Below are 26,957 nucleotides of genomic sequence, written 5' to 3'. Positions count from 1 at the left end.
CCAAGGCTGGGTTTGTTTGATCAAAAATACAGTCAAAAAGAGTAATATTGTGAAATATTATTAACATTTTAAAGGACCTGTTTTCTATTGTAGTATATCTCAATGTTATTTTTCTGTAAAGACAAAGCTCCATTTTCAGCTGCTATTACTCCAGTCTTCAGTGTCACATTATCCTCAAGAAATGTTGTGCTGAAGAAACCCTCTTATTATTATCCCAGTTAAAAATGGTTGTGCTGCATAATAAAGTGTGGAAACAGCACTCGTCTGTTTTCTAGATTCTTTGAACAGAAAGTTCAAAGAACAGAAACAGAAATCATTTGTAACATTATAAATGTCTTTACTGTCATTTGTATTTTACAATTGAATGTCCATGAATCAATTTCAATTAAAAAAAAAAAAAAATCATAATGATGAGAAAAATCATGGTAATAAGCAAAACAAATGACCAGATGACAAACCCATATAAAAACCTAGTACCTTTTTAAAAAATAATTTTCTTTCATAGTACATGTAATATGACACTTTATTCTAAACCTGGAGGCAGTGAACTTGTGGAAAAGAAAGAAATAAACTGTTGCAGGAAAATTAGATATACTGGATTTACCTCAATTTCTGGATAAATTGATCATAAAATTATCACAACTATAGATAAATAACAAACAAACAATTTTATGTTTTCCTGTCCTTCACAGTGCATGGTGGGAAAAGTATTTGAATCCTTAGATTTAATACCTTTCTTGGCAGCAACAACCTCCAAATGTTTGCAATACATCTTCAAAATCAAATGTCATACATGGTAAACATTATATATAAACTATATATATGATGTGTTCCTTCATCATTAATCAGATTACACTGTCAATTGCATTCTCATCAATATAGTATACTTCTTGACCTCTATCTGTGACCGGCAACAAGGTCAGAACTCCCTTTCTGGATCCTATCCACAATTCTGGAAGATCAGGCCTTCCTCCTTCCTTCCTCCCTTTCTTATTTGTTGCACATGATACAGTAGTGGCAAAAAGTGATGTCCAACCTAAGAAAATTCTTTATTCAAATTTTATATTAAATAAAAAACTTTATTCAAACTTTATATTGAATATTTGTTACATATTTTGTATGCATGTTGTGAAGTGCCTGGAGTGTAAAACTATGCGTTCTACGTTTCAATTTCAAATGAGACATAGCGAATTGTCGCCATTTTTGGCCAAGTGGTCATACTAGTCTTGCATTCATTATTCTCAGCATATAATTCAATAAATGACTATGTGGGAAGTATTAGCTATATTATTAGATGTTATTTTGTGGGTTTAAATGAAAATGGCCAGAAGGAAGGAGCTGTAAGATATTGTTGAAATGGCTAAATCTGGTCAGTCGGTTTTAGATGTTGCTCAAGTGCAGGATGTGAATAGTCACAGTGTCCACAGAATTATTTTAAAGCAGTGACACCACTACCATGCATATAGTAATGTGTTGAGGCTGGTCAAGGAAGACTAGTAAGCATTTTGACAGGAAGATGAAAATCACATCCTCAAAACAGCTTCTAAACTCCTACACGAGACCTCCAACGTCCAATTTCATCTTGGACTGTAATCCAACAGCTACAAGAGGTTGGTTTGAGAGGTTGTGTACCAGTAAAGAAACCATGTATTAGTTTTATCTACTACAAAATACAACTTGCATTTGCCAAAGAAAATAAGGACTGGGGTGTGGAACATTGGAGCTATGTTCTTCAGTCCGACAAGTAAAGATTTGGTGTCAGGTATGTTTGTAGGGGATGTCTGGAGTGTTTTAATACCAAATGCAAAAGTTGCTGGCACTTTGAAAATGGACTAATACTTGGGAATTCTGCTAAATACAATGTAGCCAAGTATGAAGGATCTGTTTGGAGAGCAAGTGTCAGTCACCTGACCTTGAAAACCTTTGGGAAATTATAAACCTGAATTGTGATAAGTCATGCAGATCTTCCAATGAAGCTTAACTTTGGGAAGAACTTCAGGAGGATTGGAAAGAAGTTAAGCATAACACATGCACAAAGTTTAGTGAGTTAATACCTAGGAGAATGGCTGCTGTAATCAAAAACAAGGTCTCCCTTAAATAAAAATATTAATAACTGATTACATTGTATTTTAATATTTGCATAATACAATCAAATCCATATTTAATTATATACTGGAGTTTGCCTTTTGCCACTACTGTATATGTTCTTGTAATTAGTCACTAATTTGAATTATATTTTTGTACCTAGTCTTCATTGGCTTTCATTTCTTGGAGGATTACTTCTAATAATAATGGATATAAACTATAAATTAAGTTAGAAATTATACCATTATTACTGTCTTCCACTTTCCATGTTTCATGTCAATCCAGTAACCAATCGTGCAAACCTGAGTTTATCTAACACACTATTCATACTAGTCATTAGGCAAGGACTCAAATAATTTTTTTCCAACCTGCACTATGAATGTTTACTAAGACAAATGTATCATTGCTTATGTGTTATTTAAAACCTGTATATGTAAACAAAGGGTATGTTTTCCTGCAAAATGTTACTGTCTAAAAACACTGATCAACAAGGAGAACAAGCTTCATACAGTGACCACATATTATATAAACTATAAATAAAACTACACATAAATTATAGTTACATTTATTTGTCTGGTTTAAGAGCATCACAATTCAACCCCAAGGGTTCTTAAAATTTATTGCAAATAGGTATAGAAAACTGCACTCCTGTTCCTTTAATAAACAGAGTGGGATCTGTGATCGCTTTGTAACATAAGCCACAAGAAGGTAATAAACAAACTAATAAAGAAGTGGATTAAATCAACACGCTTGTCTGAAATTACATGAATGAGAGAGGTTCGACAAACACCCTGAGGAGAGTGGCCCTGAATATCAATCTGTCCATCTTCTGTTTTTACTATCACACCACCACCCAAACAAAAAATGTAACTAACAAGTTTTCACTATATGTTTGGTCACGCTGTATATTACAGTGTTCATGTTGCTGAGTGCTGTGTATTTGCATTATTAAAAACTAAGTAATACTAATGAACTACATGTACTGAAACACCAATGAAATCAGTGTCGGAGTTCTGTGTGATAAATTGTGATACATTTAATAAAAAATATTAAATAGCTAGTAAATAAAATATTTACTAGTATGACAATGTCCCTCCTACTAATATCATCAGTCTCTAGCAGCAGCAAGGAATCATGAAGCAGTGTTTTATACATTGTTATCGTTATTTCTGTATGAATTAACTAAAAATGAAAATTTTGCTTTACAAAAATTGTTTATATAAATATAAATTTAAAAGACTATACTAGTATAATATTTTATGAAATGAATAATTATGACTCTAAAATCGCATTGTATGAGCCATATTTAAAGTTACAGATGAAAACATCTGATAAACCCATGGCCGAACCTTTTATATTATTGCAATTTATAAATTATTTTATAATAGTTATTACATTATTATAACTTACCTGCATTACTTGGCAAAAGAATGTTCATTCTGGGTATTATCAATAATAACTTTTGCATATCATTTTGCAGTGTTCTTAATAACACTAATTACCTGTAGTAAATTTGTTTTACTGCATTGTCTCTCTTGGCTAAAATCCTTTAGAAACTATGGCAAAAAACAGATATCTTTGCCCAGTTTGTCTGCCTTCCTCAGCCGAATGTAGCATTTCATTCTTTGTTTATACTTTTATATTCCAGACTTGCAATGGATTGGATTTGAGGAAGGAAATAGGATGTAGAATTATAATTCAAACGTAAATGTGCTAAATTGGAAAGTAGAATTGAAATGGAATTCAAAGAAATTCATAACTGCTATAAGAATATGTCATTACATTTCATCAACATACGGAATATCACGATAAACAGTATAATTGCTGTTGTTTTAAAGTATTAACTGTGAATTGTACATTCCCTCAAATTGGACACCTTATTTTCTGTGAAAAAGGAAGCAAGTTCTTCAATTCTGAATTGTGGCTCAACCCTGGAAAGTGCATTTAAAAATATAGCACATGTACATACATTCAATATGCAAATAAATGTTTAACATAATGATCCCTATTTTACCAGCTGTTGTAATCCATGAATGATTTGTCTTATAAAACGAACACTCACCTGTCTAGCTAGAACAAGCAGGGTGACGAAGAATATAAAGAGAGACACAGAGCCCATTGTTTTCAAGTCTTTCAGAACTCCTGGCCTTGTTTTGATGAGAGAAAGAGAGACAGAGAGACATAAGGCTTGTCAGCACCACTGTTTTTTTATTTTTTTATTTTTTGTAACAAATCATGTTATCTGTAGCCCAGGATGGCCAGCAGACCATGTCCACCCCAGCTGTCAATTAACAGGAAGTGTCTGTGCTGGTTCACAGTGATTTTTTTTCAACATCCATCTCTGATTTCTAGAACAAAATCTATAATCCTCAAAAAACTGTTGTGCGTGAAGCAAATCCATTTTGTCAGGCTAGTTTTGGGACAAAGAACCTAAACATCAAGAGTTTTTAGATAATTGTATGAATTGCTTTACACTAAAAATTCTGATGGTTTGAGGTACACATGGTTACCTATGATTACCATATTAGATCAGATTTAACTAGTGACAACATTAACTTACATAAAAAAAAAAAAAAATAAATAAAAAAAAACCACATATAAAACAGATTTTTATATACTGGCTATATAAAATCTTTACCTTAAATTGTAAGTTACTCAATATGCCAAATTTCATGTTGGTACAATTACTATGGTATGCAACATACATTCTACATTACATGGCCAAAAGTACTGTGTCTGGACACTTCCTTCTACCTAATGGGCCCCTAATGGCTCAATAGGGCTCTGAGCATTTGCGAAGTTCAAGGGTCCATAAAAACAGATTGACACAGTAAAAGGTGCTCAAATTTTGGCTTTCGTTGGAGAAGTACATCATATTTCAAGGCCTTATGTCGTCTTGAACAAATTTAACTCTGTGGAGGCCGAGAAACTGTGCTGTGAAATGGGCTGATGGCACAATAGGTGGCTCAGTGTGCACTGTCCTATATGCTCAGTTTAATGGTTCATAAAAAAACGACTGGTATAGTGAAAAGTGCTCAAATTTTGGATTTCATTAGGGCAGTAGGCCTAAATCTTAAAAAATACTGGAACTATAAAATATGTTAATATTTATTTTATTTCGTATTTCACAGGATCAAAGCATCTTTTGTTAAACCACTTTGTCGGATTTAATGTTATCCTAGCAGATGGCAGAGAAATGCTGAGTTTCTTTATTCAATTCTAATAGCGCTTATTGGGAGCAGTGCTATATATGGACAAAGCGTCTCGTTATAAAGGTGCTTCAGTAAATGACAAATGAATAAAGAGCTGGATTCTGCCTCGTACTCCACGAACTGCTCAAACGAAATCCAAAATCAACGCTCAATTCACAGAACCATATTACACAATCAGTACATTTCAAAGTGCGGTTTCTCGGCCGTCACAGAGGATGCATTAAAGCAGACATAAGGCTGTGATATTATAAGTATACTGGACCTTTTGAACTTGGCTTTATGGACCTGCCTTGAATTTGGCAAATGACCACAGTATTGCACCATTAGCCCATTTCAAGGCGTGGTTTCTCTGCCATCTCAGGGTGCTTTAAAGCTGACATAAGGCCAAGGTATCTACTGCCCGAAAAGCTAATTTTTGAGCAAATAACTGTGTAACTGCGTACTTCTAACAGTTTGAGGATAGACGTTTTCTGTTTCAGCATGACAATGCCCCTGTGCACAAAGCGAAATCCTAAACAAATGGTTTCTGGAGTCTGGTGTGGAAGAACTTGACTGACCTAAAAAAAGGCTAGACCTGAAAGAACCCCATTAATACATATAACAAGTGTATTTAACAAGCTCTCACCTTTCCTGGATTTCTGTTTTGTAGAGGAACTTGCTGTACTCGTCCAGCAGGGATGCATGTGTTTGAAGTATGATGATGTTGTAGAGCACCACGGCTGTCAGCATGATGAGCATCTTCAGCTCATAGTTGATCCTCAGAAACACTGAGCAGGAGATCAGACCCAGAATGCAACTGTAGATAAAATACTAATGGCAGAAAAACACAGAAATCATAAACATTGTGTTGTTATTGTAAAAAAAAAATAAATAAAAAAAAATAAAAAAAACAACAACAACAAAACAATTATGTTCTTATTAAACTATATTTAAATCAAAAACATAACCAGTTGGCTACCGATCTACAAAAAAGCTTTGCATTTTAATAAATAGTAAACACTTATGGAATACTTTGAATCCTTTTGCCTAAGGCCTGTTTTTCAGGCTGAACTGCTTTTGCACAAAATCTGCCAGATTTTAACTGCAGTGTGTTAGTACCAGTGAAAACTTATTTCCAAAATGTATGAAACAAAATTTAAAAAAGAGAGAGAGAAGCCATATTAGAACGATTTCAGTATTGTGTAATTAGGTAATTAAATCCATATTTGAAAAACTGTGTTAAGTTGCATTAATCCTATAACAACAAGCAAAATGACATTCACACTGAATAGTTTTCCATGACATAGGAAAAACATAGATATGCATTGAGTATGTGCTTAAAAAATAACTCTTTGGCTGAAATGAATTTGTTGACAGTAATTACACATGTTGGAAATAGGTTTTCTTCAAATTAAAATGTAAACTACCTTGTTTAGCAAAAACTGGACTGAGTAAACTACACTAAAATTGGACATGTCAAAGTAACTCAAATGAAACCTTGCAGTTAACTACTAGCTATTACATAATGCATGTTATTGTATGTGTGTTATGTACAGTCATGGCCAAAAGTATTGGCAGTGATATAAATGTTGTGTTTAGCAAAGTTTGCTGCTTCAGTACTAGATTATTGTGCAGAGTGATCATATGCATTTTAAATAATTGCAAAAAGGTGACTGTTTGGGACTTCTGGAAAACTGATTGTCTAGAGAAGAAAAGGTGAACGCTACCCGAGTCCTGTGTCGTGCTAACAGTGAAACATCCTGAGACCATCCATGTGTCTCCCAACGATCCAGGTGCAATTTGGTGAAAATCCATACATTTTCCAGCATAATAAAGCACCATGTCACAGGGCAAGTTTGATAATGAAGTGGCTCGGAGATCATTACATTGAAACTTTGGATCCGTGGCCAGGCAACTCCCTGGATCTCCCTGGAGGTGGGGTATGTATTTTTTCAACTACACTGTTTGGAAGTTAGTCGGGCCGACACCAACAACAAACGTGTAAACAATCAGCATTAGGGGTGTATGACGGTCGAGAAGACAGAATGAGCAAGGGGAAAAAAAAAAAAAACGCAGAAAGACAGATGATGAGACACAATACAAAAGAGCTCAAAAGAATATCACTGAAATGAAGGGTTTTGACTGGGCAAGCGCTTTAGGAACCGCGTTAATATTAGAAAAGCTTTCCAGATTGTCTGGAGCTGCTGTGCTGTTGGCGACTAACAACGAACACTTTGTATTTACTCGTGTGTACTGTACGCTCATTTTTGTGTGCTTTCTTGTCCTTCGTTCATCACCTGCGCTTTATTTTTCGTGAAGCATTTTGTAGCATGTCAGCTGTGATAAACAGACATCCACTCTCGCATTGCTTGGCCAGATAGTGAGAGTTGTGCAGGTAAACCACTGCACACTGACGACCACTAGAGAATGCAGTGTTTAGTGTCATTGTCAGTGCACTCGCCTCACATGCCAGCAGCAGACGGGCTGGGGTTCGAGTTTTGGAGGTGGAGCAATGAAGAGAGTGGTGGGTTTGTTTGGGTTGATTTCAAATATCAACAATGTCCAACAGCGTTGTTGAAAAAATACATACCCCAACTTTAATCCTACACTCTAAAAAATGCTGGGTTGTTTCAACCCATGTTTGGGTCAAATATGGACAAACCCAACATTTGGTTTACATTTTTAAATTAACTTTTTAAACCCAACGGTTGGGTTTGTCCATATTTGACCCCAAAATGATTGAAACAACCCAGCATTTTTTAGAGTGTATAGAGAACCTGTGATCGATTCTCAAAAGGCGAGTGGACAAGCAGAAGTCCACAAATTGTGACCAACTCTGAGCACTAATAAGGCAAGCATAGATCACCATCAGTCAGGCTTTGGCACAGAAGCTGATATACAGCATGCCAGAGTGAACTGCAGAGGTTATGAAGAAGAAGACTTGCATATATTGCATATCTTTGCATATATTGAATGCTTTTGTCAATAAAAGTCTTTAAAACTTATGAAATATTTATCATTGTTTTCCAGTATCGCATAGAAACGTGAAAAAATAATCTACAAATACTGAAGCAGCACTGACAATACTTTTGGCCTTAGCTGTATAGTATATTGGTGGAGAGAAGAAAAAAAAAAAAAAATCTTACGTACTACCTAATATACTCATTCTCAAATTAAGCACAAGCTCCAGTCTTCACCACAATGGTAACCCTCAAAGCTAAACATAACAAAAATTCTAATGAAACAAGTCTTGCTTTTCTCATCTTGCTCAAAACACATAAAACCACACTTAAGTTTCCACATTTACCCTCCATGCAAAGCATCCACAAACTAAATTAAGTCATCATGTCAAGAGCTGTATTGTATTAAATCATTTTAAGTAAACTGAGCAAGTAACAAAAATTATTTTAAACTAACAGTTTGGAGGTCCATCAGAAGAGCTTGACAAAGCGGTTTTATTTTATTTAAGATGCTAACAAAGACACAGCACTATAGTCAACTCACAGGAAGGTAGAATGTGTTCTTGTCCAGGTAAGATAGGCGATGCCCATCAGGCTGAAGAAGTGTCTCATTTGATGTATTATAAACAGCATCTGTGGAAGTTAGGTTGTCTTCTACAAAGAACTGCAAGAAATTATTGAAATATTATGCATGCTTTTTGTTTTGAAGAAATGCACAACAAACACATTCAAATTCAATATGTTAAATGTTATCACATTTAAGCAACATCAAAGCAACCTGCTGTTCATTTCAATTACTGTATATCATAGGGAAAAGAAAAATCTTAAGATTGTAGAATCCCAATGGCAAACAAACTACAAATATATATTTTATATATACATTAGTCAGCAATGTTCACAATTTTGGTTGTGATTTGTGACTCTATTTGCTCCTAATTAGTATTAAATCAACTGATTATGTATTAAATCAACTGATTCAGATGTAATAAAATGTTATTAGTTTTTTTGAAAGGTGTATCTGTATAGGGCAAATCATAAAGTTTATTACAAAAATAAGACTTTTTTTTTTTTTTTTTACCCACCTGTATGACAGAAAAATACAAGATTAACACTGACAAATTTGTTTCATGTTTGTTTACAAACAGTGACATATGCCACAAATGGAATGGCCAAAACTGGAGGCCAAACTGCTCTCTACAGTCAGAACGCAGATGGACACAGATCTCTGCCAAGAAACTCCGCAATAACGCATGTCAGACTCCTGTGGTCAATGCCCCTAATGTAATGTGTGTGATCCAATTAGGAAGCTTCTCAGTGTCTTATTTGTATGACCATAAGCACAGAAGTATTCATATGAAATTTCCTGTATCATTGTGGTTGACATACCATATTGAAGACAGCCATGATCAGGATGAGGGCTGTGGTCGCCATGGTGAGGGTGATGCGTGGCCAGGGCTTGTTGGCGATGATTCCGGAGGATCTAAGGATCCAGAGCCAAGATGCGGAGGCAGTCTTATTGCAATGCTAGTGTTGGTCAACACAAATGTAAATAATACAGATAAAATAAGTCAAATCTTTTATTCAAAGAATTCAAAAGATGATTAGAAAAAGTCTAAACTAATTTTTCAGTATAATTTATTATATACAATTATTTAAATATACAATAGTACATATATTACATTGGTGCAGTACTAAATTATGTGGTGCATGAATTGTATTATTGTGGTATGCCTTAGGAAATCTGTATAACTCATCCTCATCTGACGCAAGGTTATCACAAGGTCATGGTGGAGAATAAACACATGATTCACATCAGTTCATGCATTTTTTTTCTTGTACATTTGGGAAATTCTGCAGTTGAAGCTTTCAACCTACTCAAGCTACAGGAGCTGAGTCACAATAACTATCACAGTATTAAATAAGCATAAGACCTTCCAAAATGTACACAATGAACATGACCTCAGCACCAACCTGTAAAGCTCTAAACTCTGTTGTATGTTGTTACTGCTATATAATGTAAGAACCAAGACAATTAGATTTTTAATGCAGGATTATCTCTCTGTCTAATATATAAAGCATGATATATTGTGTCTAGATTCTTTCATTGAGTGCTTGCACTCCAACAGATAAGGAATATAGCAATGACAACTATTTGTGTTCTGCACCAGGTGTTCTCAACTGGTTGTGACTGAAAAATGGGTCGCAGATTTGTTATCCTGGATAGTGTGTATCACTTGTATAATCACTTAATCATACAAATGTGCAAAGTTAGGATTGTAAAATAAATAGCATTGCCAAGTTTTAAAAGGGAGGAGAAAATGCATCACCCATCTTTTCTTTTCTTCATGTTAACGGTTGTCAAAAGAAAATAAAATCCAAATTCCATTAAACGCGTTTAAACTATGCTAGGTCATCCAAAGTAAAATCTGGGCAAAGCCAGAACCACTGCTCTATCCTTATGAAAAAGAAGTATGCTTAATTAAACTGATTGTTTAATTGCTTATTAAATAAAAGGACATTTAAGTGTTCTTAAAGAGAGTACACTTTCATAACACTTTCATTTCATCTTTCTTAACACACTTATGTGCTCTTTTTTATAGTATCTTACTTTAAACTACATTTTAAATCCTGTATTAATACATTTTAAATCCTATATTAATAATTTGCCACTTTAAAGAAAGAAACACTTATCTTGATGTGTTGACTAAAGCATATGTAAAGTATTTGAATATAATTTTAACTGTTTTTTTTTATTATATATATATATATATATATATATATATATTTTTTTTTTTTTTTTTTTTTTTTTTAATTAAAAAAAAAAACATTTAAAGTTAGTAAATACACTATATTGCCAAAAGTTTTGGGACGCCTGCCTTTACGTGCACATGAACTTTAATGACATCCCATTCTTAATCCGTAGGGTTTAATATGGAGTTGGCCACCCTTTGCAGCTATAACAGCTTCAACTCTTCTGGGAAGGCTTTCCACAACGTTTAGGAGTGTGTTTATGGGAATTTTTGACCATTCTTCTAGAAGCGCATTTGTGAGGTCAGGCACTGATGTTGGATGAGAAGGCCTGGCTCGCAGACTCCGCTCTAATTCACTGGAACTAAGGGGCCAAGCCCAACCCCTGAAAAACAACCCCCACACCATAATCCCCCCTCCACCAAACTTTATACTTGGCACAATGCAGTCAGGCAAGTACCGCCAAACCCAGACTCGTCCATCGGATTGCCAGACAGAGAAGCATGATTCGTCACTCCAGAGAACACGTCTCCACTACTCTAGAGTCCAGTGGCGGCGTGCTTTACACCATTGCATCCGATGCTTTGCATTGCACTTGGTGATGTAAGGCTTGGATGCAGCTGCTCGGCCAAAGAAACCCATTCCATGAAGCTCTCTATGCACTGTTCTTGAGCTAATCTGAAGGCCAAACGAAGTTTGGAGGTCTGTAGCTATTGACTCTGCAGAAAGTTGGCAACTTCCGCGCACTGTGCGCCTCAGCATGCGCTGACCCCGCTCTGTGATTTTACGTGGTCTACCACTTCGTGGCTGAGTTGCTGTTGTTCCCAATTGCTTCCACTTTGTTATGATACCACTAACAGTTGACCGTGGAATATTTAGTAGTGAGAAAATTTCACCAATGGACTTGCACAGGTGGCAACCTATCACGGTACAATCCTTGAATTCACTGAGCTCCTGAGAGCGACCCATTCTTTCACAAATGTTTATAGAAGCAGTCTGCATTCCTAGGTGCTTGATTTTATACACCTGTGGCCAGTGACTGGAACACCTGAATTCAATGATTTGGAGGGGTGTCCCAATACTTTTGGCAATATAGGCAAGGCAAGGCAATTTTATTTGTATAGCACATTTCATACACAATGGTAATTCAAAGTGCTTTACATAAAGAAGAACCAAATACATAAGAATAAAAATGGAACGCATAAGAAATAAAAATAACAGTAAAAACAGAGAATACTATTATCTGGATGGAAGAGTTAGGAAGCATATAGTGTATATAGGCTATATGTAGGGTTGGGAATCGAACATCGATTCCAATTAGTCAGATACTTAAGGTCAGGAATCGGATAATTGTTATAAAATTAACATTTCGATTTCGATAATTGATTCCTGTGTGTGTGTAAGACGCGAAAGAGAACTCAATTCGGCACTCACGCTGTTTTCTGTTCTAGGCGCATCCAGAGCATGCGCACAGAAAGTCACCTCTCATTTAGTGCATGAATACTGAATTGAGTTCTCTTTCGAGTCTTCTTGCGCTTAAATGGACAAATACACACAAATTATGTTAAAATATCCAGTAACACTTTACAATAAGGTCTCATTTGTTAATGTTAGGTAATGTATTAACTAACATGAACTAGTGAGCAATACATTTTTTTACAGTATTTATTCATCTTTATTAATGTTAGTTAATAAAAATCCAGCTGTTCATTGTTTGTTCATGTTAGTTCACAGTGCATTAACCAATGTTAACAAATACAACATTTGATTTTAATAATGTATTAGTAAATGTACATTAAATTAACATTAAGATTAGTAAATGCTGTAGAAGTATTGTTCATTGTTACTTCATGTTAACTGAAGTAGTTAACTAATGTTAACTAATGAAAAGTGTTGTAAAGTGTTACCAAATATCCTCATAAACACAGTCTGTTATGTCCTAAGCACTGAGTATACAGCCTCTCAAAGTATATTTCACTTGACTCGTACACGTACACAGGTGTTCGACGCATGCACAGTTTTGAGCGATCTCTCGCCACGAGTTACAACCCATGTAAATACCTTTGTATTCTTTCATGCTAAAGTTGTACAAATGTGGGTACTTTCTAACCTCTTTGCACAATCTGTCATCTATATAGGCCTCCATTGTCACTGTAGCTTGCATGCGTTACGGTCTGTTCTGTTTATGCAGGCTCTCTTTGACTACCTTGTGAATTGACGCCCCCAGGGCACAGTTGCCACGTGGATAAACTAATTACTGCAAAAAAAATTAAATGCACATGTGCGACCTGCATGTACAAAGTATGTGCAGTTACAAAAATCTGCCGGTGCATGTACAGTACATGCATACTCTTTTGATGAAGAAATTCGCGTCACGTGCACTGTACGCTGACCCTCGCGTACGTGTACACTTTGGGCTTTAAGTGAACGTACACAGTTGAGAAAGAAAACGCATGTGTAACAGTATATTGGATACGTGCATTAGGTCTTAAAGTGACAGCAGGCTAATAAACCTGCTGTTGTCTGTGTCATTACTATTAATAAAAGAAAAAAAGAAAAGAAAAAGAAAATAACTTGACTGAATAACTTTTGTAACTTTAATAAGGTTTAATCTATATTTTATTTATAAATGTTACATTTGATTTCAATTACTGAAATTTGTTCAGTTGTATTACTGACTGTATACTTATATTTAATAATGTTTGAAATTTATATTAGTCTAGTTTATTAGTTGTTCTTTAGGCTGCTGATTTTGTGACAGAATAACTATGTTTGATATCTAAATGTTTGACTTCATTTTTTAACCATATTGGAATCGAAACTGGGAATCGATAAGAACTGGAATCAATAAGCAGAATCGGAAATGGAATTGCAAACGCTAAAATTCAAACGATGTGTAGTAAATTAAATTGCAGCTTCATCATTACAAATGTGTAATTACAAACATTTAAATACATCACATACAATGACATAGAAATGACACTGAAGTATATTTTAGTTTACCGTTCTTGTCAGTGCATTCAACAGTACACATTAACCATTTAAAAAAAAAAAAAAAAAAAAAAAAAAAAATGGAGGTAATTATGAAAGTACATATAATGTACCAATGATGTACACAAGTCCTACTTAATAATAAGCCCCCTTAAGTTTAACTAACCACATTTAACATAAATTTAAACTATAATGCATTATCATTTTTAATTGTAAACAACATGCAGTGTTGAGTGTCCAAAAACATTACATTCAGTTCGCACTAAAGTATATTCTTTAAAAAATATTATTCTTGTAATACTCTTTTGAAAAGTGTACTACTTTTTCACAATAGTACAGAATGCTCCAAACAGTAGCAGACAAATGTTTTTCTTCTAAAATAAAGAACGAATAGCATGTGAAATTGTAATTTTATGTACCTAACTTAATGTAACTGTCTTGTGTGAAATGACTGAGCCAACTCTTGCTAAAACCATGTTGACATTATTAACAAAATAAACACTCTATTGGCACTTACCAAGAAATGGCCAGTGAAGCAAATGAGCAGAATCACAGACAGAATTAAGAAGGACATTCCAAATGATATTCCCAATACTGCAGTTCTGAAATTGACAGAGCACATGGTGTCTTAAATCACAAACGGAAGAGAGTGAGAACAGGTGTTCTTGCTCACAAATTCACTCTGACATCTCCAACTCAAATTCAACAAATTTACCCTGACAGCTCCAATTCACTACAATTAAATCTTAAATAAAGGCTTTCTGCACTAGAAAGAAACAAAAGTCAACAAAAATGAAGAATTCATTGTTAAACAAACTTATATTTATGCATTGTTTAAACCCTTTTCTCTTTAGACATTTTCTTGTCTTGCCATGCACTATGAAACATGCAGAGGATGAATGAACATACTTTGGCAGGACCAGGATCTGCACGATGAAAATGCAGAAGAATATCAAGCAGGCACAGGTGATGTAATATTTGAAGGCCGGCAGGGTCGTTGCTCTATACTGCAGGGAATAGACACACTGTTCTCACAGAGCATCTAACTCTTCTGTCTTTTTTAATTTAGTTGACTGATTCATCTCATTCCATCTCATTGTGGGTGAAAACAGACAGGTTTGTGTTTCAATAATTGATATGTTGAAGTGTTATTGATGAACTATGGATGACTACACTGCAGGTAAACATAGGCTTGCAAAGTATCAATGCTTACCTCTTTTTCCAATGTTTTATTGTGGAAAAACAAGGATATTCTCTGAATGTCCTCTGATTTGAGCCATTGTCTATGGAAAAAATAAAAAAATAAAAATTATAGATAGATAAATCCAACTAACAAAGAACTGGAACATTAAACATCAGGGGTAAATACAGCAGAGATATGAGATGACCTACTTTTGAGAAGTGATGCCATCGAAAGTGCGAATCATCCTCTCATTGAGTTCCTCCTCAAAACGCTTCTTCTGTGATTTTGTTCTGAAGAGGACAATGACTTATTAATGACTCTTTTTCATGCATTCATAAATAATGATATATATAAAATATCTTTACCATTTCAATTAATTCTATATATATTTCAATACTATCACAATCTATTACAAAAATCAAAACATGTCTATGAAGGTAGCATTTTATGGTTTCATATGCATGCAGGTTATTCCAGTAGGTAGGCATCTAAATGATGCTGCCTTGCTTCTAAAGCAGCATCATGTGTCATACATACAGTATATGGTAGCTCACTAGGTTTTAGAACAGATCAAATATGTTACCTACTGTAGCCTAACTGCCTTTTAGTAGGCTCAAATAATGTGATTGTTGGAAAATGATACAGAACTTAAATCACCTTTCTGAACGTCTCTGAAAGTGGTACTGGCCCATGGGGACATCCTATTAATAAGAAAGGAGTAGGTGGTGAGTAATCTTAGCAGTAGGGACATCTCAATAAAATAACAAAAGACACAAAAACAAAAGTTTCTAGTGACTGCTTTACATTGTTGTTAGTTAGACGGGGCAACACTATTATTTTATGTTTTTTTTATTATTATTATTATTTTTATTTATTTGATTTAATTAATAATTATGCAAATAAGTTATAACTGCCACAATTGTGCCAGAATTTAAGGGTGTGTTCACACTTTTCGATTAAAACGAACCCTGGAGCGATTGCTCTGTTAGTGCGGTTCATTTGAACACGTGTGAACACTGCCATCCAAACCAAACAAGCACCGCACCAGAGTTCGTTTGGAAGCAGACCGAGACCCATCTTTTCAGCAGTCTCGGTCCGCTTCCAAACGAACTCTGCTGCGGTTCGAATGATATATGAACGCAACACGGACCAAAGACATGTAAACAGACCAAAAACAGGAACATGAGACCCTAAAAAGGACAGAATCCTCGCGCATATCGGTTTTTCTCGTCATTGTCGCGAGTTTGCACATCACAGGCATTAGATGCGCATCTCCACGCAGCAGGTCGTTTGTGTGTATGACGGAGGGATTCCCGCCGCTGTGACTCCTTTACACATTTTATAAGCTCTTCATGAGTTCCCAGCTGCCCAAAATACCATCATATGCAGGCTACACACACAACAACAACGTTTATCTCAGCACACGGCAGTGTTTTCGATCTTTGGTATGTTCTGTCTCAAAATAGGCAATACGTCATAAAATCTGACCAATCAGGTTGTGAATGTATCCCCTATGCCTCTAGGTTAGGTATCATTTGGTTCGGTGATAAAAATTGCCAATGTGAACGCTAATTGGACCAGGACTAAATGTTTTTTTTTTTTTTTGGTCTGGACCAAACTAACCAAACAAACCAAACTAAGTGTGAACGCACCCTAAGAAATTCATTGTATATATATTTAAATAAATAATGTCATGTAAAATGTTGGTTCTGACCTGGTGGGTCTTGAACCAAAAATGGAGAAAAAATATGCCAAATGAAAATAATAAAATTAACTGTATAATTGTGCATAGTTAGAATAGTAAAATATCTTATGTTCCTAACATCAAAGGATGTCTGTCTAATCAAAATACAGTATTTTGGCAGCAAATGAAACTGTTTCTAGATAATATGGTTAATACAAACAATTGTTGCCAAAATACTGTAGAGTTTTGTTATACAGACAGTCTTTGATGTTAACATCAAAAGGTAAATCAAGGTAAATCAAACTTCTGCTTTCAAAATTGTCTGTGGTCATTTTAAAAATTATTTAAGGACATTTTATTTTCTTTTGTACAATAAGCAATTACTGATAAAGACTATGTTAGGTCTCCACTAAAAAATCTAGGCCTTGAAAAAAAAAAAAAATGTTCATAGTGTCTCATAGGGAGACTCACAGCGGTGTTGATTTTTCCGTTCTCATTGGTCATGCTGTCTCGGTGGTGAAGGTTGGCGAAAGGCTTGGCTGCACCCCAGGACTCTAGGTATCTGGTCATCCTCACTGAAGCTCTCATTTTAGCCCCGTATATGGTGTGTCTGGGTCTGTAGTGGTGTTGAGGACTCTTCCTCTCTGCCTGGAAAAACAGTCCACAGAAACAGACCACAGTCTAGACAATCTTCACTAAACCTACTCAATTGTATTTAGTAAGTACCTTGGACAACTTAGCAACATAACATGTATTGACACAAGAGTTTGTAAGAGGACAGCAGCATTAGCAATAAAATTTTGAAAGAGAGCTTTAACAAAAGCTGCAACAAAAGCAACTGTTCATTTCTTTAGAGTTTTTCATACCTTTGGGTTGATCACTAAGTAAGTTACAACTCCATGCTCTTTTAGATAAGGATCACGTTCCTGGCCATCTCCATCTTCAACCTTATATGACCCGTTCAAGTGCTCAAGGGTCACCGAGGTGATGTGGACTCGTCTATTCATCAAGAACTTGCGATTACTATTGTTTTCTCACCAGATTTTTAACAATTGTACATCTTCTACAAACTAAAAATGCATATTATAGTTATGATTAACAGCATAAATTAAGCATACAATTACATAAAAAACCCACACCGGCTTACCCAGGTACACCACCTGCTTCCATGTGATTAGCTAAAGTCACATCATGAGACCAGACATCATATTGCCATTTCTGGAGGCCAATCACACCACAGAGAACGTTTCCAGAGTGAACGCCCACTCGCATGTTAATGTCCACTCCTGTGGCGTCTCGCACTTTCCTATATAGAAAAGGAAGAAAAAAAATAACACATCCCATCACACATCAGAGCATTGATTTAACCTTATGCTTTAACATGATTAGAAACACATTTAGACAAGAGACATAGCTATGACCTTTTAAAAGGCATGACCTTTTGAATGTTGTTTTTGTCACACCAATTCACAAGATGCATCAAAAGTGGTGAGCATGATCCTGTTGAAAATGACTCATTTACTCATCCTGTTGTTCCTAACCCATGACTTTCTTTCTTCCATGGAGCACAAAAAGAGACGTTTAACAGAATGTCCTAGCTGCTTTTTTCCATACAACAAATGTGAGTAGGATGCTGAGGATGTCGAGCTCCAAAAAAGCACCATAAAAGCACAATAAAATTAGTCCCTATATTTTATGCTATATTCCATTGCTGTGTCCCATTTCACCTATATATACAATGCCCTAAAAGTATGTTTTTGTGAAGAAAAAGTACATACTTTGGGGTTGTAGCAAGAGAGTAGGCAAGCTTTGGGACATACTACTTTGTCATAACTGTGTCTTTAACGGACAGCTCTGTTGCTAGTTATGTGTATCCTGTCATCGTTTAAACTGCCTTGTCAATCATCTGCACAATTTATAATGCTTTTTTTCCCCTCTGTTGGTCAGAACAAAAGTGGCAGACATGTTACTTGTTCAGATGACATTTTCCGGTGAAAATTTTTACTTTGGTCACACATCAAGACTACAATCTGTGATTCCGAAGTACAGTATCCACACCGGTGCGGTGACTGACAGCAAACATTAGATTCATCCTTGCTGAGGAGTCGTGCCGAGGCACAACCCACGTAAAGATGATAATTCTGCAAATAACTGCAATTGCAGGTTTCAAACAGAGATGGCGACAAAGAGGCAAAACTTACGGACTACAGCTTTAATGACCAAACGTATCTTTATAAAAGTTCACAATGCTATTGCAGATTAAATATAATGTGGATAACATTGAATAAATATATTTTCGTCAGGTTAGATACTGATTACTAATCACTCAAACCCCTTTATATAAACCTCTCTGCTTAACCTTCGTACATCCGCCATGTTCGTAGTTTTTTTTAACACTTTTTATTTGTGTTTGCAGTTCTAATCGAATCCTTGTCCAACGAGCAATGGGTTGTGGGCAATATTAGCTGTTAGAGTGTACATGGATCTGCACTTCGTATTCTAAACATCCGGATATCTTTGGAATTGTCACCACACTACAGGTTTTAATGTGCTAAAGAAAGATTTGAGAGCTATGTCGTAAGAGAAGAATTTCAGTGAATAACAATGTAAATTTTAATCTGTCCCCACATGAAGCAATTGTACCACTTGAGAAGATGTGCTGCATCACAATTCGCATTAATTATCCATACTAAATAATATTTGAGATTAGAGTAAGTGTGTCCCAAATCATAGTTTGTTGAAATGAAACTATACAATCACAAGATATTAAGTGAGTTTTCTTTCTTATTTTTTTTTTATTTTTTTTGTGAATTATTCCTTTAAAATGGTTCTGATCTGTAAAATAATTATTAGCACTTGGTTTAAGATGATGAAAACTACACAGTGTCTTAGATTGAGCTCTCAAAACATACAGTATAGAATTTTATTTTAGCATATTTTTTTTTCTCAGTTGATTATACATTGACACTGTGATTGTGACACAGTTTCCTTGCAATCAGTTTGCCCCTTTAACAGGAATTTGCAGCATATTTTCCACCACTACAATTTGCCTGCAACTACTAATAGAGAGATTTCATTCTTCTAGGCTTCTGCAGAACTGGTAGAGATAAGAGAAAGACAGCTCTCTCGTCTAGACTGAGCACCAGTCATTTTCCACAGTCTGACCTCTGAGGCCTCCGACTCATTATCAGGACAGCCAGGTATCATGTCCTTCACAGCAGCACTGGGCCGAGACCAATCAGCTCCTCTGCGCGGAGGATTATAGAACTGGAATAGAAGCTTTGCTGCTGGACTGACTCTGCCTAAAATCTGTCATAGTAATAGAGCAAGTATGCACACAGTTTGCTTAAAACCCAGTCTATTTATTGTATAATGAAATGCTTTTAATTTTATGCAAATTGTAGTTACATGTAAATAGAAACAGAATGATGATTTAAATTATATATTTTGTAATCTCCTGTGGTAATGTGCAATACAGCCAGGTGTTCACAGTGCTGTTTTTCAGAGATAAAGCATGAACAGATTTGCAGAATTTATAATAATGAAACTAGGACAGATGTTTTCGAGCTAATCAGAGGCAAAGAATCTTTCAGCTAAGATCTATAAGAAACAATCAATAGATTAACAAGCCCTTTGGAAATGTACAGTAGAGTTTGATATATGTGTAGACCAGTGACTCACAATTGCTCCAAAACCCAGACTGTAGACATCAAGTACCAGAAATTATTTATTGTAAAAAACAAAGAAAACAAAATTGTTTTTGTACAATTTCTAAATAAACATGTAAAATGTATGAAAATTACCATGAACATAGGCCAAACAATATGTCAAAATTTAGAAAATGCATAAACAACAGCAGAAGTGAGATTTGGAAAGTACTGGATCAAATATTAAATTAATATTAACAACACCAGCTGAGAACCACTGAAAGCAGACTTGTGGGGCTGAACTTACTTAATAGCTTCACACATGTCAAGTCCCATCTTCACACAGTTTTTGGCATGATTTGGCAAGGACTCTGGAAGGCCAGATACACAGTAATAACAGTCCCCTAGAATTTTGATTCTCATACATTCATTTTCCTGAAAAACACAGAAACAATCAAGGACTTCAACAGTCAGAAAACATCTTGATAACGGCAACTTTTGGTAATCAATCTGGAACATTTGGTTTGAGTTGCATTAAGCAATTTATTTTCCATGTCAGAAGGAAATGGTAAAGCTCTTAGCATCTGTATCAAGTACAAGTATAAAGTACATGTCAGTTACTGGACTGGAGTGACTCATTTTCAGATTCAGTTTACCTTGGCAATCTGATCAAATTTGCCAAATAGTTCATTCAGCATATGGACCAGCTCTCCAGGTGAGCAATCGCTGGCCAAGCGGGTAAATCCAACAATATCAGCATACAAAATACTGTAAGAGAATATACATTTGTGTGACACAGGAGTGGAAAATGACATAGATACATAAGATTTATATTTATATGCATCTGAAAATGTTTAATTACTTCAGGATTATTTTATTTTCCAGAACAAAAGAGTATAGCTAATGGTAAAGTTCTCATCAAACCATGTCAGAATGAACCACAGCAAGAACAGGACACTCAGAATGTGTTTCTCAAGCTTTGTGCTATACAAACTATTTTGTATTCTTTAAAATCTCTGACCTTTTCATTTTAGTGCATTACAAACATAGAAGAGATGTCCTGCTAATACTGCTTTTGCACAGGGAATGAAAGCTTAAGAAATAAACGGCAAGAATTCTGACACTCAAAAATGTCATGTTACAAAAGAAAGTCCTTTAAAGACTTTTGTAAAATGTAATGTACAACATTGGAACTTGAATGGACGTGTTACTTCATTGGAAAAGTAAGTCTACCATTTGAAAAGATGACAGGTGGAGCAAATGAAGTTCAATGACATACAGTACAAGCAGAAGTGATGAAAATTATTCTGCTCATTATTCAGCACAGTCAAAAGAGCTCAAACCTGCATCAATTTTTAATAACAACTACAGCATGTCAAGCCAAATCATCTTCATTTATATAGCACTTTTCACAATACAGATTGTTTCAAAGCAGTTTCACAGCGATAATAGGAAAATTAATGGACAGAGATTGTTTTGGCTTTACAGCAGCTCTAGGAAAAAGTTATTTTTGAGCTAAAGTAGTTTTTTGATTTAATCACTTCCATTGTGAAAATTGTTAATTATTTATTAACTTAGGGGCCGCTTAAAAGACACCTTTTTAACTGAAAACAGAAGACTTTTAATGCGTTCTTGCCGTTCATTTACGTGTTTAGTCTATAGGTTTGTGCGTTTAAATGTGTATGTGCGCAGACGTTTAGTCTTTTTTTATAAAGTGACATTGCCAAATTACTTGTCTGGCCCGCATAATACAGAAAAAATTAGTCGTTTCCGCGGATATATGCGGACTGAAATCATTTGGATAACATTTTATCTATACATAGAGAAAGAAAAGGGGAGGATGTCCCCATAAGTTTCCAGGCTTTGCCCAAGCATACATACTGTAATTAATTTTAAGACATTTATTTAATTGAATATAGCTATTTGTACAGTATGTACAGCGTATATTTGTTTTATCAAGACATTAGGTAGATGTGTCTGTGGACAAAGCAATACTGCAGATAATGTCTATTGCTCCAACTTCATAATTAGGGTTATTGTACTTCATCATAATTCATGAGTGTGACTGTTGTGAGAAATTCTCATTTTGTGGTATGGGGTGACATACCTGACATTGGTGTGACGTTGTACATATAAATTATGGAAGTTGTTGGTGTTTTCCACCTGACCAAACTTCGGCCCCTGTAGTCTCTGTATGATTTCAGCTTTCATCACTCGGGCAATGTGAGCAGGAAGCAGAGACAGCAACAGACGTTCCTATAGCAAAAAAACACCACACCGGGGAAGTGAGATAATTATGTCTCATATAGACTCTTGTCTGGCTTGTCCCTTCAATATGTGCAGCAGAAACTTGACTCTGATATAAAAGCTTACATTACATAAAAGACTGCTCACAGTCTTCTGAACAAATGGACTGAAAAGGAATAAGTAATAAAAATGCATGATGTATGATTTAGCCTATAGTATGCTCTGTTCAAAAACCTGGAAAGCTGCCTCTTTTCAAGGCAGTAGGCATGTTCCCAACATGAAGGTTATTCCAAAAGGTAAATAATTTATGATGCCTGTTAAGACTTTTTGGTCAATAGATTTTGTTAATATAAAAAGTGCAATTGTTACCTTAAAGAGCCATTTTTATCTGATTTAACCCATAAAAATTGTTTTGTTGGTATAAATTAATGTATTTAGGTTGATTCATTAATGCTAAATAATATTTTTGGGTTTGAATAAAACCAAACCAGTTCATTTAGATGTTACCATTTTTAGGTTACCATTGTTCAGTGTATGTACAATAAGCAGAGAGGCATCTCAACAGGTTTTGGAACTTTGGAATGTTAATGTTCGTCTGCTGCATACAATAGTATCTTTAACTAGAATGTACATTTCCTGAAGAAAATGTGAATTGTGCTTGCAGTGACAAAACTCCGCACTCTTGATTAGCATGATGCTAACATGATTACCATGCTGCTAGCATGTTTTTAGCAAGATGCTAACATGATTAGCATGTTGCTAGCATGATGCTACAATTATTACTGTGTTGCTAACGAATTTTTAACAAAATGTTAACATGATTAACATATTGCTAGCATGATGCTAACACCATTAGCATGCTGCTAGCATGATGATAACATGATTAGCATGTTGTTAGCATGATGCTAACATGATTACCATGTTGCTAGCATGTTTTTATCAAGATGCTAACATGAATAGCATGCTGCTAGTATGATGATAACACAATTAGCATGCTGCTAGCATGATGCTAACACATTTTGACTTGTTTGTGCCATGTTTTAACCCTAAGCTAATCACTACTAGCATGTAGCTATTCACTGCTAGCATGTGTATCATGTTGGAAGTCATGTTTGCTAGCATGAGTCAAAAGAGCCAACCCTCATGTCTGTACGATGTTCTGATGCAGAGATGTAGGTCTTGCTAAACGGTAGGGTACTCTGTTTGGTTGCTAGGGAGTGGCTTGGCAGCTGCCAGTGATAATACACCAAAGGCTGCTTGCCAGTATGAATGATATAAACCAACCTCAGCGTCTCGTTTCCCTCTCAGGGAACCATGGTTACATGTGTAACCTGAGACGTTCCCTTTCGAGGGAACTCGTGCTGCATCGCCGTGGCAACGCTTTGGGGAACGAATACCCGCGTCGCCATACTGATGAAATGCCTGTCCTGATGTGAAGCAAAAAATGGCACAAACTAGGACATAAGCAGTTGGGAACCGGGCGTGACCGGTAGATCCAAACTATAGAATCTAATAAAGGTGTGAGGGGAAGACCAACCCGCCGCATCACAAATGTCTTGGAGGGAGGCCCCCGACCATAATGCATAGGACGATGCCATACTTCGAGTAGAGTGGGCTTTAAGAGGCAGAGGTGAAGGCAACCCGCGCACCTCATATGCCTTGGATATGGCCTCTACAATCCACCTGCTGATGGTAGGTTTAGTAGCCGGGCAACCCTTCTTTGGGGGCCCGAAGCATACTAATAACTGATCTGATTTTCTCCAGTTAGAAGTCTTCCTGACGTAGCACTGGAGGGCTCTGACTGGACAGAGCAATTGCAGCCTCTCGCGTTCAGCCGACGTTGGAGGATGAAAGGCCTGGAGGATTGTGGACCTCGCCACGTTGGTGGGTACCTTTGGTACGTAACCCGGTCTAGGGTGCAGAAAGGCTTTGACTCCGCCAGGGGCAAACTCTAAACAAGATGGAGCCACAGAGAGAGCTTGTAAGTCCCCAACTCTTTTAAGGGACGTAATAGCCAACAAAAACACCAACTTAAGTGTGACAAATTTGTCAGATGCTGTATCCAAAGGCTCAAAGGGTGCCAAAGACAACCCTTCTAAAACAACAGTCAGGTCCCAGGAGGGAATTCTGACTTGAGCCGTAGGCCTCATCCTCAAAGCTCCACGGAGGAAACAAGTTATTAGATGGTGTCTCCCTAGGGATGCACCATCTAAAGGTGTGTGGAAGGCAGATATAGCCGCCACATACACCTTCAAGGTAGATGGTGTAAGACCAGCCGAAAAGCGGTCCTAGAGGAATTCCAGCACTGAAGCCACCGGGCAGTTAACTGGGTCGAGTTGACTCCTCCTACACCATATAGAAAATACTCTCCACTTGAGAGTATACAGTTTCCTCGTGGAGGGAGCTCTAGAGTTAAGTATGGTATCTACAACCTCAGCAGAGAGACCCTCCTTTATGAGCTGGTCCCCCTCAGGGGCCAGACCCAGAGTTTCCACATCTCCGGCCGGGGGTGAAATCGGCCTGAGTCAGGAGATCTCTCCTGAGCGGAATCTCCCACTGGAGACCGTCGAGGAGAGCTATTATGTCAGAGAACCACACTCGGGCCAGCCAACATGGGGCTACCAACAATAAACTGACCCCATCCTGCCGAACTCTCTCTAGAACTCCCGGGAGCAGAGCGATCGGGGGAAAAGCGTATAGCCGCAGCCTCGGCCACAGCTGTACCATAGCGTCCAGCCCCAGAGGGGCTGGATGAGCAAGGGAGAACCACAGAGGACAGTGTGAGTTCTCTTGGTTTGCAAAGAGATCCACTTGCGCCCATCCAAACTTTCTCCAAATGAGCTGCACCGTCTCAGCCCCTGCCTTGACAGGACGTCTGCCCCCGCATTCAGATGTCCCGGGATATACATTGCCCTCAGAGAGAGCAATTTTCCCTGAGACCAAAGGAGGATCTGATGAGCCAGCTTGCACAAGGGGCGCGACCTCAGACCCCCCTGGTGATTTATATAGGCAACCACTGCCGTATTGTCTGTTCTGACTAGGACATGGTTGCCTCTGAGGTCTGGGAGAAAATGCCGCAAGGCTAGCCAAACGGCTAACATCTCCCGGCAATTTATATGCCATGAAAGATGCTTTCCGCTCCACAGACCTTGGGTAGAGCGGCCTTCCATGACCGCCCCCCACCCCGTGTTGGATGCGTCTGTCGAAATTATCTTGCGATGACAGGACGCCCCCAAAACAGGGCCCTGGGACAGGAACCAGAGTTTTTTCCATATGACCAAGGAACGAAGGCATCTGCGCGTTACCTTGATCCCACGGAATGGGTTGCCTCTCTGGGAAAACCCCCTGGTCCTGAGCCACCACTGTAGGGGTCTCATGTACAGCAGGCCAAAAGGTATCACGTTGGACGCTGCTGCCATGAGCCCTAACAGTCTCTGAAACTGTTTTACAGAGATGAGTTGGCCTAGCTTGATTCTGGACACCATGGCCAGAACCGACTCGATTTGTGCGGGAGACAACTGTGCCCGCATCGTAACCGAGTCCCATATTACTCCTAGATACCCCGTCCTCTGGACGGGAGTTAGCATGCTCTTCTTCGCATTCAGTCTCAGCCCCAGGTGTTTCATGTGGTCGAGCACAACATCTCGATGTTGTGCCGCCAATTCTTGAGACTGAGCTAACACAAGCCAGTCGTCTATATAGTTGAGTATTCGAATTCCCTGAAGTCTGAGGGGTGCTAGAGCAGCATCCATGCACTTCGTGAACGTGCGAGGAGAAAGAGCTAGGCCAAACGGAAGGACCCGATATTGGTACGCTACGCCCCCAAAAGCGAACCTCAGGAACTTCCTGTGTTCCGGAAGGATGGAAATGTGGAAATACGCATCCTTTAAGTCTATCGTGACAAACCAGTCCTCGGACCTGATTTGGCTCACGATGAGAGGCAACGTCAGCATCTTGAACCGAAATCGAGCTGACGCAGATCTATAATAGGACGTAATCCTCCATCTTTCTTGGGAACTATAAAATACCGGCTGTAGAACCCGGTGTTTCTCTCTGGGGGGGGAACGATATCTATGGCCCCCTTTGCCAGTAGAGACTGAACCTCCTCCTCCATCACTTGTGTCAGCATGGGGCTTACTACCGTGTTCAAAACTCCGTTGAACCTGGGTGGGCGAGACCCAAACTGAAGTCTGTAGCCCTTGCGAATGGTGCGAGTGACCC

General features: G+C 37.2%; 1 protein-coding gene across 5 annotated transcripts in view; it reads right to left on the bottom strand.

Moving 5' to 3' along the window:
* adcy2a (adenylate cyclase 2a) overlaps window positions 1-26,957 on the bottom strand; it is a 121,249-nt gene that overhangs the window by 4,390 nt on the left and 89,902 nt on the right. For all 5 annotated transcript variants that reach the window (XM_051865312.1, XM_051865313.1, XM_051865311.1 and 2 more), the window contains 15 exons: window positions 22,597-22,745; window positions 21,146-21,257; window positions 20,797-20,924; window positions 17,990-18,148; window positions 17,709-17,841; window positions 17,314-17,490; window positions 15,816-15,859; window positions 15,368-15,448; window positions 15,189-15,258; window positions 14,885-14,982; window positions 14,493-14,577; window positions 9,623-9,760; window positions 8,781-8,900; window positions 5,923-6,107; window positions 4,148-4,232 (listed from right to left, as the gene is read on the bottom strand). In XM_051865312.1, the coding sequence (XP_051721272.1) occupies window positions 4,148-4,232; window positions 5,923-6,107; window positions 8,781-8,900; window positions 9,623-9,760; window positions 14,493-14,577; window positions 14,885-14,982; window positions 15,189-15,258; window positions 15,368-15,448; window positions 15,816-15,859; window positions 17,314-17,490; window positions 17,709-17,841; window positions 17,990-18,148; window positions 20,797-20,924; window positions 21,146-21,257; window positions 22,597-22,745 (1,764 nt within the window). The remainder of the gene's footprint in view (window positions 1-4,147; window positions 4,233-5,922; window positions 6,108-8,780; window positions 8,901-9,622; window positions 9,761-14,492; window positions 14,578-14,884; window positions 14,983-15,188; window positions 15,259-15,367; window positions 15,449-15,815; window positions 15,860-17,313; window positions 17,491-17,708; window positions 17,842-17,989; window positions 18,149-20,796; window positions 20,925-21,145; window positions 21,258-22,596; window positions 22,746-26,957) is intronic.

Source organism: Ctenopharyngodon idella, chromosome 16, assembly GCF_019924925.1.
Source record: "Ctenopharyngodon idella isolate HZGC_01 chromosome 16, HZGC01, whole genome shotgun sequence".
NCBI lineage: Eukaryota > Metazoa > Chordata > Actinopteri > Cypriniformes > Xenocyprididae > Ctenopharyngodon > Ctenopharyngodon idella.
The sequence above is the reverse complement of the archived record's forward strand: the minus strand, read 5'-3'. Positions and strand labels throughout refer to the sequence as shown.